This window comes from Vanessa atalanta, chromosome W (assembly GCF_905147765.1).
Source record: "Vanessa atalanta chromosome W, ilVanAtal1.2, whole genome shotgun sequence".
In the NCBI taxonomy this organism is placed as follows: domain Eukaryota; kingdom Metazoa; phylum Arthropoda; class Insecta; order Lepidoptera; family Nymphalidae; genus Vanessa; species Vanessa atalanta.
In genome coordinates this window covers 8602119-8622436 of record NC_061901.1, presented here as the reverse complement: position 1 = coordinate 8622436, position 20318 = coordinate 8602119, and the positions used below count along the sequence as shown (strand labels likewise).

General features: G+C 36.6%; 2 protein-coding genes across 2 annotated transcripts; one reads left to right on the top strand and one right to left on the bottom strand.

Moving 5' to 3' along the window:
* Nucleotides 1-1738: 1738 nt before the first annotated feature.
* LOC125075654 lies at nucleotides 1739-2803 on the bottom strand. Its single transcript, XM_047687364.1, has one exon. It carries the CDS (start codon nucleotides 2801-2803, stop codon nucleotides 1739-1741), a length of 1065 nt encoding a protein of 354 aa, XP_047543320.1.
* Nucleotides 2804-17649: 14846 nt separating this feature from the next.
* Nucleotides 17650-19173, top strand: LOC125075653 (putative nuclease HARBI1). The gene is made up of 5 exons (XM_047687363.1): nucleotides 17650-17772; nucleotides 18036-18226; nucleotides 18297-18429; nucleotides 18505-18646; nucleotides 18725-19173. The coding sequence occupies exons 1-5, from the start codon at nucleotides 17650-17652 to the stop codon at nucleotides 19117-19119; spliced, it is 984 nt and encodes a 327-aa protein (XP_047543319.1). The 3' UTR covers nucleotides 19120-19173.
* Nucleotides 19174-20318: the final 1145 nt, after the last annotated feature.

Genomic DNA, 20318 nt, shown 5'->3' with positions numbered 1-20318 from the left:
TACGTCTTCCTAGTACCTTAAAGCTCAGGTCATACACTAAACTCTCAAAGACCTTTGACATAGTACATAAAATGGAGATAGGTCTATAATTTACAATATTCTGACGACTTTCACTTTTGTAAATTGGCACTATACGCGCCTCTTTCCACTTTTCGGGGAAAATACCTGAATTCAGGGAGCTATTGAATATTAAGGTTAACGGAACAGACAATGAGATTGCGCACTTACGTATAAAAAAAGGCGGAATATTGTCTGGACCAGCAGCCTTCGATGTGTCAAGTCTTTTTAGTCGTTTCTCAATGTCTCCTTTGGATAAATGAATGTTGCCTATATAAGTTTTGGATATGTTCACTGACGGTAAATCAAAGTTATTGTTTGAATTATTATTATTATTAAATACCGATGAAAAATGATTAGCAAATAAGTCGCATATTTCTTGCCTATTGCTTGTCTCACGATTATTCAAAGTCATTTTGTTGGGGTAATTCGAACCCTTATGTCGCATATTTTTCAGATGTGTCCAAAAATATTTCGGATGTTGGCCAATAGCTTCTTCAATATGTAAAATGTAATTATAGTAACATTTTTTAATAAGTTTGTCACAATCTTTCCGCAGGTATGCAAATTCAATTTTGTCAAGTGGATTGTTATATAATTTAACTTTGTGGTGATATTTATATTTTTGTTTTATTAGTTTGATGACTGTAGGAGTAAACCAGATAGGATAACATTTTGTTTTTTTGCAAGACTTGGGGACGAATTTATCAATCGCTACTTGCAGAATTTCGTAAAACTTAGATATCATTGAATTAACATTGTCTAGTGTACCTAAAGTTTGAAGCCAATCAATATTATCAAGATACGTTCTAATAGAATCGTAGTCAGCTTTTTTATAATTGTGTGAAGTTTTAGGCTTGGTTTTAAGAGGAATATTTGAGGGCATTATTTTTAAGACAATTTCTAATGGTGGGTGCAAAGTATCTACATTGCGTATTGGAAATTGACTTTCACTAATGTTCGTGGTTATGTTGGATAGAATTAAGTCTAAAATTTTTCCACTTCGGTTTTTTATATTATTATATTGGTTTAGGTCGTGTAAGGTGAAGAAATCTATTAGGCTACTTTTAAGAAGACAATTTGTGTGGTTCCTTGGGGATGTGTACTGAACATTAGGTTGGACTTCCCATGTGATAGAACTCATGTTAAAGTCACCAAGTAATAAAATTGAATTATTTGGAACATCCAAGATGTTATTATTTATTGTTTTAGTTGCATTATTAATAAAAATGTCTAATGTGTTGCGAGTAACTGGTGGGGGAATGTATACTGCGCAGATATGTAAATGTTTTGATATGTCCTCAGAATCGAGTTCTATTGTGACCCATAAGTCTTCGCATTGACTCTCCCATCCAAGTTGTCTACGTGAACTAAAGCCATCCTTTTTTACCGCTATCAAAACTCCACCACCAATTTTCTTATAGTTAGAAATGGAGGACGTTTCGCGATCACGTCTATATATATAATATCTGTCATCGAAGATCTCAGCATCGTGTATACTATCATTGAGCCAAGTTTCGGTTAGTACAATGATATCATAAGTCGAGTTAAGGACTTCATTTCGTACTTCAGTTAAGCTTAAACGAAGTCCTCGGACATTTTGATAATAACAGGTTATTGAATCGAATTTTTCAATTAATGTACCACAACATGTATGTTAATAAAAATTAGTAAAATTTAGTTACGATAAATTTAAGAGAGATTCTGAACTTTTTATAATTTTGTATTCAGACGACTTTGATTTCCGCATAAAAACTCGACCGTTCTTAATCCAGACAAATTCATATTTGAGTTCCTTAGCTTTAATGCGTGCCTCTGCGTGTAGTGCCTTTGTAGCCGGTGGGAGATGTTCGGTAACATATATAGGTTGTTTGTTTCCTCCGATGCCTAAGTGACTGGTATTTAATTTGTCCTCCTTACATTTCGCTTGTTTGTTAAAGGCTATAGTTGCCGCTAGAAAATTATCCCGTATTCTTGGACTACTAAATTTGACTAGTACAGAACGTGGTCGGGGGCTCTCCTTGTTGATTTTCATTATTCTACTGCAGCTCTGTATGTCAGTATCTGATAAGTTATACTTTACGTTAGCGGCCAGTTGTTTCACTGTAGAGATGATATTTTCAGATCGGTGCTCAGGAATGCATTGGATTTCTAGGTTGCTGGCTCGGGATTGATTTTCAACTAAAGTGAGTCTAGTCTGTAAGTCATTCACTTTGGAGTGTAGTGTTTTATTTTCTAACTGTAGGGTTTTAATTACTTCATTTCTAGCGGATAAATCTTTCTTGATGTTTTCATATTGATTTTCCAGGAAATTTATAGACGCAAGAACTTCGTTCGTTTTTGTAGTGAATTCATCCAGTATGCTTTTTTTGAAAACGTCTAGCAAACTTTTCATTTCTTCTCTGACAATAGACCGGACTTCATGTAGTGGTAGGTCGGGTGTTATTGTATCAATAACCTTCCTTTCATTATCTTTGATGCGACGAGTAACATTGCAAGTCTGGTTTTCATGCTCCTCTGAAGTAGTAATCGAGGTCCTAATTGGTGTGTTTGAGTTGTCTCTTTTAGGTCTAGCACAAGTTGGACACAGCCATGTAGTTTTGTAATTCTCGGACAGTTCATTGAAACATGTTTTAGATGTTGAAATACAGTTATAGTGATATCGTTTTTTGCAACAGTAACATGACATCACCTCTGTTGAATTAGGAAGTCGAAGACAGCATTCTAATTTGTTTTTAGACGACATTGTAAGCTTACTTTATTAGTTAATCTCAGTAATACTTTTGCTCGAAAAAATTAAAAATTCTATTTTTTGTTAGGAATCGATCCTAGGACCTCCGGCACGAGGAGTATTTAATTCGCACGCTCACCTTAACGCGCCAGATTAAGTTTAATAGGCTTGGCAAAAAAACGGCTTCGTATGTTTCACAGAATTTGTTGAATTTGTTTTGTTGTTGTGATATGATCTTGGGCGGTAGAATTATTGAGATCGTTTTAATGACTACCTTACACTACTTTATTTTTACACTGATGCACTTATGTTTTAATACATTGTTTATTAACTTATTTTCAATTGTTTTTCGCCAAAAATGTACTGTATGCTACCTTTACAAAGTTGGCAAATGCACTAGGTAACTTTTTACTTAAAACACCGACGAGAATACTCGATAATTACTGTTTATTCGAATTATTTTATACGGAGCCGACGTGACGCGCGCAACTATGACTTACAAAACATGACTCCATTCCTGACTATGACTGTTAACTTGCATTCTTAAATAAAATGTTAAATATTTATGACTATTTTCAAGTGATCCTAAGGTCTGATGGTGGAAGGCTGTAGACTGTAATTGACTTATATTTAAAATTTTACAAACCTCTTCCATTGTAGAATTTATAAATTCAGTTCCTCTATCGGTCACGATCTGCCATATCTAAGTATAAAATTATTTACTAGAGTTGTAGCTACTGTGCGCGCATGCTTACCTGCTATCGGATATGCCTCGACATATTTGGTGAGGTCGCAGTGGAGCGTTAAAATGTAATTATAATTATTATCTCTTGTCAATGGACTTACCAAATCTAAATAAATCTTATCAAAAGCTAAATTTCCACAGTCCGTTATGGTCATAGTTCATGTTTTTTTATGGTATTTAAATATTTATAACGTTGACATTTACTACATTTTTTTACAAAAAGCTTAACATCATGCTCTAATCCTGGCCAAAAATATTTTTTACGAATGTTATTTAACATACGTCTTATTCCTGCGTGTCCGCTAGTGGGCAGGATATGATAATCGTTTAATATAACTCTTTTCGTATCGTCGTCTATAATTTTTGTAACTCCTTTAATTACGCATAAACGGGGTCCGGACCACTTATGCATTTTATTTATAACCTGAGCTAGCTCTTTAATTATTTGAAAATTATTCTCATCTTTTATTACATATAACGTATTTATTTTTAAATCGATACAAAATTATTCCATTTCCCTCACAGAGACAGCTCGTGTACACTGGGATATATGACGTGATATTTCTCAAACCTTCGGTGAATCGCTGTATTGCTAATTTTTCGTTTACGGGTCTCAATATTTTAAACGCGTTATCATCACCGTTAGCTTGGGAAATAGTCAATTCAACAAATAAATCCTCGAGTTTCTTACCAAATTCCTCAATACTCTGCGAACCTTGTCTAGATTTTAACATTTCTATTTGTAGTGCCGTGGCTGACTGCTTAGTCAACAGATTATTTTTCATGTCGGCAATAAGTTCTGTGGAAGATTCATAGTTAGATAACAAACGTAATTTGGCATTTTTAGTTAAACGAGTTTTAAGGACAAAAGAAATAAGTAACTGTTCATGTTCTTTCCTAATGGTTTGGCTATAGAATTCGATACAATCTATTAATTTTTTAGTAACTTCTTCATCTTCTGTCATAATAGGTAGAAGAGAAGTAGCAGTTTTCATGTCAAAGTCAGTCATGGTGCTAAAATCTTGGTCACTAACTAAACAAGTTGTTTGAATTTTTTGATAAAACGATTCAATTTCTTCGGAAGCAACTAATAAGTAATTTATCTCTTCCTTTTTTATATACCCTTTAGATGCATTAAAGTTTAACTCGTCACGATATTTTATATATTCGTCATTTAAACTTTTTGCCTCTTAATATTTCTGTTCTAACAACTTTTTAGTTCTTCTCCCTTTACTTAGTTTAATTAAATTGATTTTTATATTTCCAATTTGATGTTTTATATCTAATATATGATCCATTTAAATCTTAAGAAACATAATATAATATTTAGCACCGAAAAATAACAAAAAAGGCTTAAAAATATACACTTAGAAATAATGATAAAATATGAATATATCTATTGTCTAAAATACCATAACACCTTTGCTGATGACACTATTTCACTTCTCCTTTTATATATTTTTCACACTTTTCACTCCTATTTTTTTTTATAAGCATCTATTCATGTCTCTCCAGGCTAAACGACACGTTCCTGATTTCTTTCTTTAGTCTCTGGTTCACGCCTCGAACGTCTGAAAGCGCTCCTGGCCATCTCCTGATGCATCCAGTTTATGTGGCAGCGTTTATATAATTTATATATGGCAAACTTTGCCCCCAAAATTAAAAGTAAAAGAAAAATACCCAAAATTATACTAGTCACTTTCTGATTTTGGTGTATTATTTCCACGTCGGCCGAATTCACGCCTCCTGCGGCATTTTGTGCAATCACAATTTGTTCACATAATGTTGTCTTAGATTTTCGCGATTATTACACATTGAAATAAAACTAGTTTTTTAACGGATTTAATCGCGTATATTAATTATTTTATTTTAACATCCCGACGTTTCGAGCACTTTGCAGTGTTCGTGGTCACGGGCAGACTGTTAAAAAAACTAGTTTTATTTCAATGCACAATTTGTTCTTTGCCCATTTTGTATTATGACGCTACTAACGTTCGAACAATTAAATACACGAATATCCAATGTTACACAGAGCGACATTATATTGTTATACTGCACTTCGTTAGAACCCGAAACCGAACCTTAAATGGCAGGGTCGCCATGTAAGGACGGGACTAGGTAAATAAAGTAGATGTTTAAGGTTTGAAGATAAATTTATTACTGCTCCTCAATACCATGTGTCATCTGCTTATATACTACACTACAATATCGCGTATTTCATTAGTTTGTTCGTCTAACTTTGTTTGTAGATTTTTAATTAATTTTGTAAGCTCTTCCATTACGATGTTGTATTTATCGCGTTATCGGTGATTTTATTGGATAGTTACGCCCTCTCGCGATGAGTAGTCAAACGAACGTCGAATGTAAATTGGTGACGGCAAGTTTCGATTTATCTGTTTGCCTTAATTGTTGTGCCACTCTACGCGAGATGGTGCTGATCTGAACTTTGATGAGGTTGATGTTGTAGTTTTTGTAACTGATGCATTTTTAGGTTATACCAAGTCTAACTTTATTATAGATGTAGGACACACATTTCACTGGCTGTGATTTGGTTGGTTTCCCAAAAGTTTTTTGTTTGAGCACTGATTGTAATTATCTTTGTAATGACACTTTGATAATAAATAGTTCGAAAAGTATCAGCACTATTTTAAAGTTTTAAACACAGTTGTGTAGTTTTCTTCGTCACTTATATATTTTGCCTTTGAATTTTCCCACTATACAAGTTTTTAGATGCAAATCAACACGTATATCGCAGAGTTTTTATTTATATTATGATATTTACTACAGAGTCACTGTGAACGTAAGCACTCACACAGGCGCTAGGCCCTCTTCTTCTGTCTTCGGATTATTTACATATTATTGTCATGGGAGATTTGAACACTGACCTTTTAAAATCTACAACTCGCTCTTTTCGTCTCTCTGACTTTTTAAAATCAATCGCTCTTCACATTCTTCCTTTTGGTCCCACTCATCATAATTCGGATGCTCCTGATACTTGGTTAGATGTAACTTTGATTTCCTCTATCGATGATGTCTTTAAGCATGGACAGTTATTGGCTCCCGGATTTTCTCGACACGATCTCTTATATTTGGCTTATAAGCTAAGACCCCCTAAAATGAAACCTCCAACTGTGTGGATGCGCAATTTTTCAAAAATGGATCATGAGGCTTTAATGAGCGACGCGAACTTACTTGACCTATCACTGGTATACAGTTCTTCGTCACTTGACGATAAAGTCTCCCATTTTAACTCGTCCATTTTATCGCTCTTCGATAAACATGCTCCACTGAGACCGATTAAGATAAGACGGCCACCAGCACTGTGGATAACGCAAGAAGTACGAATGGCCATGACACGACGTGATCGCGCCTTCAGGAGATACAAAAATGAAAGAAGTGCACATTGTTAACTTTTCCATGTCATCCGGGATGTTCCCTATAAATTGGCGCAAGTCTTTTGTCATTCCTCTTCCTAAAGTCTCTAACCCTAACAAGTTAACTGATTTTAGACCTATCTCGATCCTGCCCTTTATGTCAAAAATTCTTGAACATACAGTTTACAAACAAGTGACCTCCTTCGTTTACAGTAACAATATCCTTAGTTCATTTCAGCGGCGTTTTCGGCCCGGTCGTAGTACTACTACGGCTCTTCTGAAGGTCACGGAGGATGTTCGGAATGGTATGGAGAATAGAATGGTCACCATTTTAGTCTTAATCGACTTCTCTAATGCTTTTAACATGGTTGACCATGATATTGTCCTTGCTATACTCGAGCATCTCAAGTTTTCGCCATTAGTTTTGTAGTGGTTCTCATCATATCTTCGCGGCCGCCAGCAAGCAGTTAGATTGGATCAATCGTTCTCCGATTGGTTTGACCTTCATACTGGCGTACCACAGGGTGGCATTTTATCTCCTCTTATTTTCTCTCTGTTTATAAATCTCCTCACAACTTACATCAACTGTTCTTATCATTTTTACGCCGACGACTTGCAGCTCTACTGTCAAACCAAGTTGGATAACATAAATGATGCTGTTGCAACTATTAATAATAACCTAGTTAGTGTAAATACTTGGTCTCAAAAATTCGGTTTAAAGGTTAATCCATCAAAATGTCAGGCGATCGTTATTGGGAGCTCTCGCCTTATCACCAATCTGAACCTAACATCTTTACCGCCCGTTCAATGACATCAATATTCCTTACCGCAATCATGTAAAAGACCTTGGTCTACATATTGATTCCACATTCAGTTGGTCTGTGCATATCTCTGATATTAGTCGCTCAGTTACAGCCACGTTAAGGTGTCTGAATCGACTTCGAAATTTCCTTTCCATCAAGACTAAGATTATACTTGTGCACGCTTTGGTCTTTCTCATAATTTATTATGCAGACGTATGTTATTACGATCTCAACGAAAATTAACTGGCCAAAAAAAATCCTGGCCTGGAACAGCCAGGATTTTATTCACAACAGCGCGATTTTTAAGACATTTTCTGCCTCGCACAACCACTCTGTGGAACCAACTTTCGCCGGCGGTTTTTCCGAACCGATACGACTTGGCAACCTTCAAGAAAAGAGCGTACTCCTTCCTGAAAAGCCGGCAACGCACCTGCAAGCCCCCCGGTGTGGCAGATGTCCATGGGCGGTGGTAGTCACTACCCATCAGGTGAGCTTCCTGCTCGTTGTCGCTGGTCGCTCGCCAAGGCTGTCTTAGGGAATTTCTGTCAGCCTTCCTTACCATCTCTGCACAAGGACGGTGAGTCATTGGCCCATACAGCGAAGGAGAAGGCTGATCTTTTAGGCTCTCTCTTTGCGGCGAACTCGACTCTGGATGACCGAGGAAAGTCACCAACAATCCCGCGGTGTGATACCACGGTGCCGGAGGCTAAATTCTGCTTGATCCTTTGGCTTTGCGTAGAGATGTTGGATCGCTCTGCATCTTCTACAGAATTTATCACGGAGAATGTTCCGAGGAATTGTTCGAATAAAATACCTTTGCTCCTCATCGGAAAATCAAAAAAACCCAGATGTTTTAAAAATATTAGAGTGCCCTTAATTTATAAAAATCAAAAAAGCGCATGGTTGAACTCAGAAATATTCATCGACTGGTATGACAACACTTTTATCCCTGAAGTAAAAAAAAGACAAAACGAAATTGGCAAACAAGGAAATGTCCTACTTTTGCTGGATAATGCGCCAACCCATCCTTCGGCTGAACTCTTAGAGAGAGAAAATGGAAAGTTTAAAGTTAAATTTTTGCCTCCTAATGTGACATCCTTGCTACAACCAATGGACCAAAGTGTTATTGAAACATTGAAACGACTTTATAGAAAACAACTTTTACGTAGGTTGTTATCGGTTGATGAAGATAATGTAGAAGTCGTTTTATCATTTTTTAAGGAAATGAATTTAAAGGAGTGTTGTTACATGGTTGTAGATGCGTGGGATTTCATTGAAAGAAAGACTTTAAGCAAGGCTTGGAACAGAGTACTTAATCGGGAGAACGAAAATTCAATAACCAATACGGATGATTCTATTTTGGAGGATATAAATGAGCTAATGTTAAAGCTACAAATTTGCCAGGATTGTGATAATGATGATATGAAAGAGTGGGTCACTTGTGACAGTAATGATCAAGGCTTTCAGATTATGTCGGATGACGAAATCGTAGAAAACATATTGCATATAAATGAACCGCTGGAAATGCAAGAAGATGAAACAGAAGAAAATCTAGACGTGGAAAATGATGCAAGACCGTCTCATGATGAAGCGCTTCAGACCCTGGAAACAGCTCTCAAGTGGCTTGAAAAACAAACAGAGAGTGATACTGTGAGTTTACTACAGCTGAAACGAATTCGTGATTTAGCAGCAATGAAGACAAAAAGTGGCTTACGTCAAATGACAATTACCAAATATTTTAAACCAAATTAAACTTATTATTTTATTTCATGATTACCAAATGCAAATTACCAAATACATATTGTAAACAAATTATACGTACATATGTACCTAAATATTTTATTTAATGATGAAAGCTGCAGTATTTTAGTATGTATGTAATTTAAGAAAATATGTATGTACCTACTTACATAAATAAGTGCATATATCGTATGTTGGAAAATGTATCTCTTAATAATTTCTTAATAAACATTGATTTTCGTTGATTTGTTGTTTTTAATAAACACGTAACAATATATATGTCGCCGCAAATATTATTTAGCTGTTAAGGTTAATTTTATTATACTCTAAATAAAATTATTGTAAATGTTAAAATGATTGTATGGTTAAAATATGCTCAGTATTGATTTTATAAAAATTGATTAATCGTGTAAATGAATTGTTAAAATTAATTATTTAGTTACTAATTAGATAATGCTACTGTAATTCGGTTTAAATTACTTTTAATTATTATCATTTAAAATTATTAAATTATTTTATAAAAAGAATTGTCAAAACCATTTTCTAATACAGTGATTTTATAACATCCGTTTGTTTAATAATGAAGTGTTTTTGTTATTGATGTCCGCCTCTGGTGGGGCGGGCGATTTAATAAAAGAGGGTTGATTTAAGTACGCGAGACACTTTGCTACCGACTTCGGAAGAGAAAACATTGTAAGTAAAATCTATGTTGGTTAAATAAGAAAAAGCTGTGTTGATTAAATAAAACTAACTATTTTGAACTATTGCTTATTTTTGTTAATACTCACCTTTTTATTTTTAAATCAAATAAATGCCGACGATATCTTAAAGTTGCTTTTCAATATAAACATAAAATTGTTATAACTATAGCAGAGCCGATGACCAGAACAAGGTCAGCGGTTCTGCGTATTTTTTTTTTAAATAACTGCCTATCATAAATTCGATATCAGAAGTGGGATACGAACCCATTGTTTCTGTCGGTTTTATTTTATGATTTCAGATACCGCCTAGCCACATTGAGCGAAATTATCTCGTTGTGCGATGGATATAAGAGACCAGAATGTATCAGCAGAACCAAGTGAGCCACCATCAACCGAGCATGATCCAGAGGCTGGTGTTCACGGGTCAACTACAACTGCTAACAAGGCGATGCTACAGGGGGGTAATGTACCCCCTGAGTTTTACTTACATATGATGACTATGATGCAAAATTTGAGTGAAAGACTGTCCAAACAAAGTGATAAGGTTAAAATTATTGACGTGTTTCTACCTTCATTCGATCCAGACGGAAACGTCGGGGTACGCGAGTGGTGTAATCACATTTCGTCTGCTAAAACTAACTATGAGCTGAGTGATTACGATGTTCGCATGAAGGTGACTAGCCTACTGAAAGGTCGTGCAAAAATGTGGGCAGAAATTGGCTTGTCACAACTTCCACGTGGGAAGAATTGCGTCAAAACATTATTACTACCTTTGAACCCGAGACTCGCTATTCAAGGGATATACTAAGATTCCGGGAACACAATTACGACCCAACAAAAGATATTGCAGAGTTTCTGTCACAATAATGGATTTTATGGAGACGAGTCACTAAAGATAAGCTTGACAATAGTGATGCTGTAGAAGCAGTGATAGGAACAATCGGTGACGAACGCCTCAGAATTGAACTAATGAATGCCAGAGCTACCTCAGTACCAGAGTTAATTTCTGTCGCCGCGTCTATTCGTGTTAAGCGTGCTAACCATCTAAGCTCGAACCAACCACCATCGAAACGATTAAGATACTCAATTGATAATCGAAACATAGCTTATTGTAGTTTTTGTAGGCAGCCCGGGCATACATATCGCGATTGTCGAAATAAAAACACGCCTGTAATTGTAGAAAAACAATCTACCGAGAAAAACCTTAGTACTTCTGCATCATTACCTAAAAAGGGTGACAATAGGTTCTGTTCATTTTGTTCTAAATCTGGTCATACATTTGATACGTGTTACCGTCGAGAAAAACAGATCTCTAACATAGTCTCAGTCCATAAAAATAAACAAAATTTAAATACTATGCGTATGCGGGTAGGTGATATTATTATTGATACCGTATTCGATAGTGGTGCGGAGTGCTCCGTTATGTGCGAATCCATTGCAAATAAATTACCGGGTAAGCGACGACAAGTTATTAACTATTTACGTGGAATAGGTCCGTTTCCCGTAGTCTCCGTGAGTACTTTAACAACCGTGTGTACTATTGATGATATAAATGTAGAAATAGATTTTTTTTATATTGGCCGACTATGAAATGACATCGAGTGTGTTGATTGGTGCAAATATCTTGCGTGAAACCGGGCTAACTGTAATCATAACTCAAAATAGCGCGACATTGTGTTCTCAACCCCGCGTCATGCACCTGCGGTCGACAACCAGCCTATTTAATAACATAGATCATGATTTAAGCGATGACTTTGAAATCAAACAACTATTAACATTGCTCGATAAATATAGTACCATTTTTACGCGCGGTTTTTCGCGAACCCGTGTTAACACAGGTCAATTGGAGATCCGTCTGAAAAATCCGGACAAATACGTAGAGCGGAGACCATACAGGTTAAGCCCAGTCGAGCGTGAAAGGGTAAAAGAAATTGTTAAAGAGTTAATAGATAATGATATTGTACAAGAAAGTAAATCTCCGTATTCAAGTCCAATAATTCTGGTCAAAAAGAAGAACGGTGACGATCGCATGTGCGTGGATTATCGAGAGCTAAATGCAAATACAGTACGCGATCATTATCCACTCCCCTTAATCGCAGACCAAATAGATCAGCTTGATGGTGGTCGATATTATTCTACACTCGATATGGCCTCTGGCTTCCACCAAATACCGATTGCACCTGAGTCTATGGAGAAAACCGCTTTTATTACTCCGGATGGCTTATTTGAATACAAAGCTATGCCTTTCGGATTGTGTAACGCACCTTCAGTATATCAAAGATGCATTAATCGCGCTTTGGGTCCCCTTTTAAGCCCTGGCAGTGCAGATAAGATCCATAATGATAGTGTAGCTCAGGTATACATTGATGACGTCATCAGTAAATGTCGTGATTTTTCATCTGGTCTCGTAAACCTAGAAAAAGTATTTGTAGCATTACGCGAATCCGGATTTTCAGTTAACATTGATAAGTGTTCACTCTTTAAACGGTCCATAGAATATCTCGGAAACATAATCGAAAATGGTCAGGTCCGTCCTAGTCCTAAAAAGGTTGAGGCTTTATCGAGGGCCCCCATTCCGACAAATGTTAAACAAGTTCGCCAGTTTAACGGTCTAGCGGCATATTTCAGACGCTTTATACCCGACTTTGCGCGTACTATGGCCCCTCTTTACGCATTGACGAAACAGGGAGCACGGTGGGAATGGACTCATGTTCATGAAGAGGCACGACAAAAGATTATTCGTTGTCTAACTTCTACACCAGTCCTAACAATATTTCAAGAAGGCGAACCTATTGAATTATTTACTGACGCTAGTAGCCTTGGTTTTGGAGCAGTACTCACCCAGATTATAAGTGGACGGCAGCATGTAGTGGCCTACTTCAGTATGCGTACTACTGACATAGAAAGTAGGTATCACTCGTATGAGCTTGAGACGTTGGCTGTAGTCAGGGCAATAAAGCATTTCCGGCATTTCCTTTATGGCCGCCGATTTAAAATAATTACGGACTGTAACGCGCTTAAAGCCTCAAAACATAAAAAGGAATTGCTACCCCGTATCCATAGATGGTGGGCATATTTACAAAACTTTGAATTTGAAATAGAATATAGGAAAGGCGAGCGGATGCAGCACGCAGATTACTTAAGCAGAAATGCGGATCTTCTCACCGTCAACGTTTTGACCAAGAACTTGGATTGGGTAACGGTTGAACAAAGACGCGATAACCAACTGCGACTCATCATAGATGATTTGCAAAATGGAAACAACGTACCAGGATACCAGCTCGAAAATAACGTCCTAAAATTTGTAAGGCAGGATGCTGTCCTAGGTTTACTGAAACTTATTGTTGTGCCAAAGTCTTTTCAGTGGAGCCTCATAAATACTTTTCACAATGCCCTTAAGCATCCTGGTTGGGAGAAGACTCTTCAAAAAATAAGGGAAACCTATTATTTCGAGAAAATGAGCACCACGGTACGTGAATTCGTGGACAACTGCATCGTATGCAAAACATCAAAGCAGTCATCTGGAGCTGTGCAGGTACAATTGCATCCAATAGCTAAACCAGTAGTTCCATTTGAAATTATTCACATGGATATTACGGGTAAATTAGGAACCTCCAATGACCGAGAGTACGTCGTGGTTACAATAGACGCATTTACTAAATACGTTCTACTACGTTACACTAATGACAAAAGTCAACACAGTACTCTGGCGGCCCTAAAACAAGTCATCCACCTTTTTGGAACTCCAAGGCAAATCATCGTCGATGGTGGTCGCGAGTTTCTAGGAGAATACAAAAATTACTGTGATAGATTCAATATAGAAGTACATTCCATAGCACCCGGTGTTAGTAGAGCTAATGGACAAGTCGAACGCGTCATGGCAACTTTGAAAAACGCTCTTATCATGATAAAGAATTATGAAACCCCAGACTGGCATACAGCACTGGAGAGTCTTCAGCTTGCCCTCAATTGCACCGTCCATAGAACCACGGGCGTAGCTCCACTTACACTATTAACTAGGCGTCAAAACTGTGTCCCGCCAGAACTGTTAAATTTAGTTAACCTGGACAATGCGCTGATTGACATTGAAGCCCTTGAACGTCACGTACAGCAAAGGATGGTGCAGGTATCCACTAACGATAAAGCCAGGTTCGACAAAGGCCGAGCTAAGATTCTCCGCTTCCAAAGAGGTGATTTTGTCTTAATAAAAAACAATCCTAGAAATCAAACCTCACTTGACCTTAAGTTTAGCGCTCCTTATGAGGTTTACAAAGTCCTTGAAAACGACCGCTACCTCGTAAAAAAAGTAGTAGGACATCATGGGCGACCTCGAAAAGTCGCACACGATCAATTACGGCGCGCTCCACTTCCCGGAGCCACCCAGGCAGCCGTGTCGCCCCCAGAGGAAAAGCAAGCTGGACATTCCAGCGCTGTGGTGGCCTCACCACAACCTACTCCTTCAGGTACTCCGCCGCTCACAAACGAGCAACAATGAAACTAAAAATGGTGAGGTCCTTATTATTATTCTATCATAAAAATTATCTAAATAGTTATAAGCATAATCAAAGACAAAAAAAAAAAAAAATTATAATAATAAAAAAAAAAAAAAAAAACCGAAATTATAATAATTACAAAAAAAAGAAAAAAAAAAAAAAAAATTAAAAAATTATAATAATTATAAAAAAAAAAAAAAATTAATTAAAAGAACATTAAGAATGTCTAAAATGATAAAAGATGCTATTGGCGTGTGGAGCCGTCCAATAAGCCATTAATTAAACCTATCCTGAAAGAAAAATAGTCCTCTGTGTACCACGGCGCACGAGACCGCCCAGAGCACAGCATCGACCTATCCCATATCCCTTATCCCTTATCCTATCCCTTAGAGCCTCTGTTCTATACAGCAACGCCCTTTCATACACCTATCCTAGCCTATTAAAAAAAAAAAAAAAAATAATTACAATTTTGTCTTAGTAAAGACAAGATCTGTTACTGTTGTCATATGGAATGAGCAGTAATCTATCAAATGATTAAAACTTATGAAATAGGCTTGTGTGTATCGTGGAGGTACCTTGCCTCGTAATAATTATTCTTTTACAGAAAGAGGGAAGGAGCGATGCAGAGCACGCATCGCGCGTCAGTATGGCCGTGTCGCCGCAAATATTATTTAGCTGTTAAGGTTAATTTTATTATACTCTAAATAAAATTATTGTAAATGTTAAAATGATTGTATGGTTAAAATATGCTCAGTATTGATTTTATAAAAATTGATTAATCGTGTAAATGAATTGTTAAAATTAATTATTTAGTTACTAATTAGATAATGCTACTGTAATTCGGTTTAAATTACTTTTAATTATTATCATTTAAAATTATTAAATTATTTTATAAAAAGAATTGTCAAAACCATTTTCTAATACAGTGATTTTATAACATCCGTTTGTTTAATAATGAAGTGTTTTTGTTATTGATGTCCGCCTCTGGTGGGGCGGGCGATTTAATAAAAGAGGGTTGATTTAAGTACGCGAGACACTTTGCTACCGACTTCGGAAGAGAAAACATTGTAAGTAAAATCTATGTTGGTTAAATAAGAAAAAGCTGTGTTGATTAAATAAAACTAACTATTTTGAACTATTGCTTATTTTTGTTAATACTCACCTTTTTATTTTTAAATCAAATAAATGCCGACGATATCTTAAAGTTGCTTTTCAATATAAACATAAAATTGTTATAACTATAGCAGAGCCGATGACCAGAACAAGGTCAGCGGTTCTGCGTATTTTTTTTTTAAATAACTGCCTATCATAAATTCGATATATACTATGTACATATGCACAAAACCCGCTTTTCTTCATGCATTCGATTATCCGGATTTTCGATTATTCGAATGCCTGACGACAACAATTAGTCCGGTTAATCGAGTTTCTACTGTAGTTTAAAAAACAATAATAATTGGCATTTCAAGTGGTAGTGCCACACTGAATACCTTCGGGTTGCAGCCGAATGGGCCGGCACGCCCGGGGAAGTACCACTCTCTCACTTAAAACCAGCGTAAAGTGGTAGCTATGCTACCGCGTTTCGTCTGGTATGTGAGAGTCCCGGAAGCCCGATCCCCCTCCCCCCCAAACATGATGGTTGTGGAGAATTTGGTTACGTTACCCCAGGAGGGTACCATCAGCGACTGCGGTGGAGAATCCCTCTCTGGGCATCCATGCTCAGGACGTACACAACCTGAGCAGGGATGCCCAGTCTGCCCTCCGAATTTTGATTTTGAACGGGGGGGGGGGGCAATTTTGTGCTCGCCACTGTTCGGGGCAAGCGGAGCAGGCATCATAAAGCAACCCCTACCACCCTCACTGTTGACTTTTGCAACATAAGGGGACTCAACTCGAACTTGAACGCCGTACACTTTCACCTTGAGATGACGAAGCCGGCCTTGCTCTTTCTTACCGAGACCCAGATATCTTCTCCTGCCGATACGGCTTTTCTTTTCTACCCCGGGTATAAATTGGAACATTCCTTTGTACCACGAGCTGGGGTGTGCGTTTACGTCAGAGATGATATCTGCTCTCGACGCCTCGGCAGCCTTGAAGGACAGGACATATCGATCTGGCTGCGTGTAGATTGTGACGACCATCCGCGAATCTATGCTTGCCTTTATAGGTCCCATAGCGGTAATGCCGAAACCGACCGACTGGTTGAGCACGTCCAAATGGCTACAGATTCCGTGCTGTAGCAGATCCCATCCGCAGAGATTGTGGTTCTTGGTGATTTTAATGCCCACCATGCCGAATGGCTTGGATCACGTACTACCGATCATGCGGGTATTTCTGTTCTCGACTTCGCTTTAGAATATGATTTAACACAACTGAGGGCTTAGCCAAGTTGACATTCTACAATCGTAATCGCTAATAGAAAACTAAACAAATGTATGGGCATGACGTCATCTCTATCCCGCTGAGTTTCTTTCGCCGGTTCTTCTCAGGTCCGAGGTGCTAAATTCCGAACCGGTGGTAGATTTTTGACAATCAATAAGCAAGTGCAAACACTTCTATATTGAATAAAGATTTTTGACTTTGACTTGACTTTGACTTTGACTTTGACAACGCTAAGTCACGTGATCAAAACAAACGAATAGAAAAGTCGTAGACAAGTTGACAATCGTTTAAAGTGATAGAATTGAATATAATCATTTCTACAACGATAATCGCTAACTCCATAAAAAATGGTAGCCAAGTTACAGTTTGACAAGCGCTGACGAAACGATGTCGAAGTTTTTTATCGATAACTAAGCGATCTTAGAGACTCAATAGTTAACGCTAAAAAAATGGCGTCTTATTTGGTGATCGACAAGTGTTTTGTTTGTTAAACTTATTATTTTCTATTATTACCTTTTAAAATGCATACTTTAAATATGTTGTGGTGTGCTCATAATGAAGAAGTGTGGCTTAGGCGGCAAAAAAGAGACAAAAATCGTCAGTGCATGGAAAACATACGCGAAATGCTGCCGACATTATTTGTGCAACAATTTCGGCTAGACAAAACAACCTTTGAAGCTCTTTGTCGTGAACTCCGACACAAGACTTCGTTAAAAGGAACCAAAGAGATTCCCCTCAATGTTAAGGTAAGTGCTTAATAATCTTATTGATAATTTATTTATTTATTAAGGACACACCACATGTCATAATAACAACATATTCAGAATTAACATAAAGTGTGTGACTCTTCAAGACAGCCACAACAGTTATTTACGTTACAGTTATATAATAATAACATAAACAATATTTTTACAATAATAAAAATTACTCACAATAGAATATTGTATTTGATATTTATTTTTTAACGCAACTATGATAAATTTTATTTCCTTAATTGTTGTGTTTGTAGGTATTGTGCACTCTTAGTTTCCTAGCAACAGGATCCTATCAGCGAATTGTTGGGGTTTCTCAGCATCTTGCCCAACGGACAGCTAGTCGGTGCATAAGACAAGTCATTGATGCTTTGAACCACTCTGCTATCATGGAAAAATGGATCAAGTTTCCGAAAACACGACAAGACAGATCATTTATAAAACAAGAGTGAGCATTTAAAGTAACAATGTTTAATTTATGAAATAAATTTAATAAACATAACATTTTAATTTCCGAGGTTCCAAAGAAGATTTGGCCTGCCTGGTGTAATTGGGTGCATAGACTGCACCCATATAGCTTTGGTAAAGCCAAACCATGAAGAGCATCTTTCTTATAATAGAAAACGATATCATTCCTTAAATGTTCAAATGGTAGATATAATTATTATTTATATTGTACGGCATGTTAGAGTGAGATATCAGTCTTAATAGGGGTTTTATTTTCAGGTTTGTGATAGTAATCTTTTAATTTTAAATGTAAATGCAAAGTTTGGTGGAGCTACACATGATTCACATATATGTTCTTCTAGTAGAGTTGAATTATATATGCGTGAACTTCATCAAAATAATGAGCAAGTATGGCTCTTAGGTAGGTATTTATAATAATAAAAAGATCTAATCTAAAAGAGTTTAATTGTGATTAACCAAATTTTAAAATAATTTTCAGGTGACTCTGGATATCCACAACGTCCTTGGCTTATGACACCTATCCTCAATGCAGTTGAAGGTTCTAGGGAAGAACAATACACTCGATTGCATGTACAAGCCCGTAACTGCATTGAGCGATGTTTTGGATTACTCAAAGCAAGGTGGAGATGTTTGCTTAGAGACAGGGTTCTTCACTATCATCCTCATGTAGCTAGCAAAATTACAATGGCATGTTGTGTATTACACAATATAGCTTTGCAAGCTGGGCTGCCACCACCACAACCACTTCCTGCTGCACATGACAATGGGGATGATACAATGATGCAAGATCCCACATCCACTGTGTTTGTAGGTAGCCAGAGTGAAGTAATCCAAGGAAGAGCCATGCTGAGTTGTTTATTGAATAGGATATAGTAAGATTATTTTAAGCTTTAATATTAATCTATTTTACATTTCTTAATTATAAATTAAACTTTTATACTCTATACTTATTTATTTATTTAAAAACTTTATTGACCAACAACAAAAGTTGGAACAAAAGGCGGACTTAATGCCTGAAGGCATTCTCTACCAGTCAACCTTTAGGCCAAACAGAAAGTCATGAAGGCGGTAACAATAAATTTTACAATATATACGATAATAATAATAATAATGAAACAGAAACATAGATAAAATATTATATATATGCATGAGAATACACATTTATAATTAACAGAGACATAATAGAAATTTTAAAAACACAGCGTAGTGAGAGAAAGAAGGAGAAACTTAAGAGAGGTTTTTAATAAGATGATCCTGTAAACGACGCTTGAACAATGCCTTAGTAGAAGCCTTTCTAATTTCTACCGGAAGTTTATTCCATAATCTGACAGCTTGGACAGAGAAAGCGTTAGTTAGGAAACCAGAGAAGTGACTGGGAAAAGAGAGAAGGAGAGAATCAATAGAGCGTAGCTGTCGATCGTGATTGTCAGAAAGAAATTTGAATTTATCCTTTAAGTAATCAGGGGAAAGCGGGTCAAAAAGAATAGAAAAAAGAGAACACAGTAGCCGTAAATCTCTGCGTTGGCGGATAGGGAGCCATTTGAGTTCGGCTCGACAGTGGGAAATGTGGTCGAATTTTCGAAGGCAGAAGATGAAACGCAGGGAATTATTTATGAGGCGATCGAGTTTGTTTAAAAAAAATTCATTGAGATCGACATAACACACATCAGCGTAATCGATGATCGGATATATAAGGGCTTGCACTAGCAAAACTTTGGTTTTAATAGGGAGAAAATTTCTTAATCTATTGAGACACCTTAAGGTGGCGGTAACCGAGCGACTAACTTCATTAATATGCACCTTCCAGCTCAAAGTTGAATCAATGTGCAGTCCGAGATCTTTAACATTTAATTTAATTTATCTTCTGTAAATATTAATAAGTTGACAATCAACTTATTAATATTGTGAACAAGTCTAGGTAATTTTACTTTAAATGAAATTTATTTAATAATAAAACATTTATTATTACAACAAATTTTTTATTAAAACACTAACATTTATAATCAAATAAAAGACGTTAAAATATAATATAATATAAATAATTTAGTATTATTGTGTAGGTAAGAACAAAA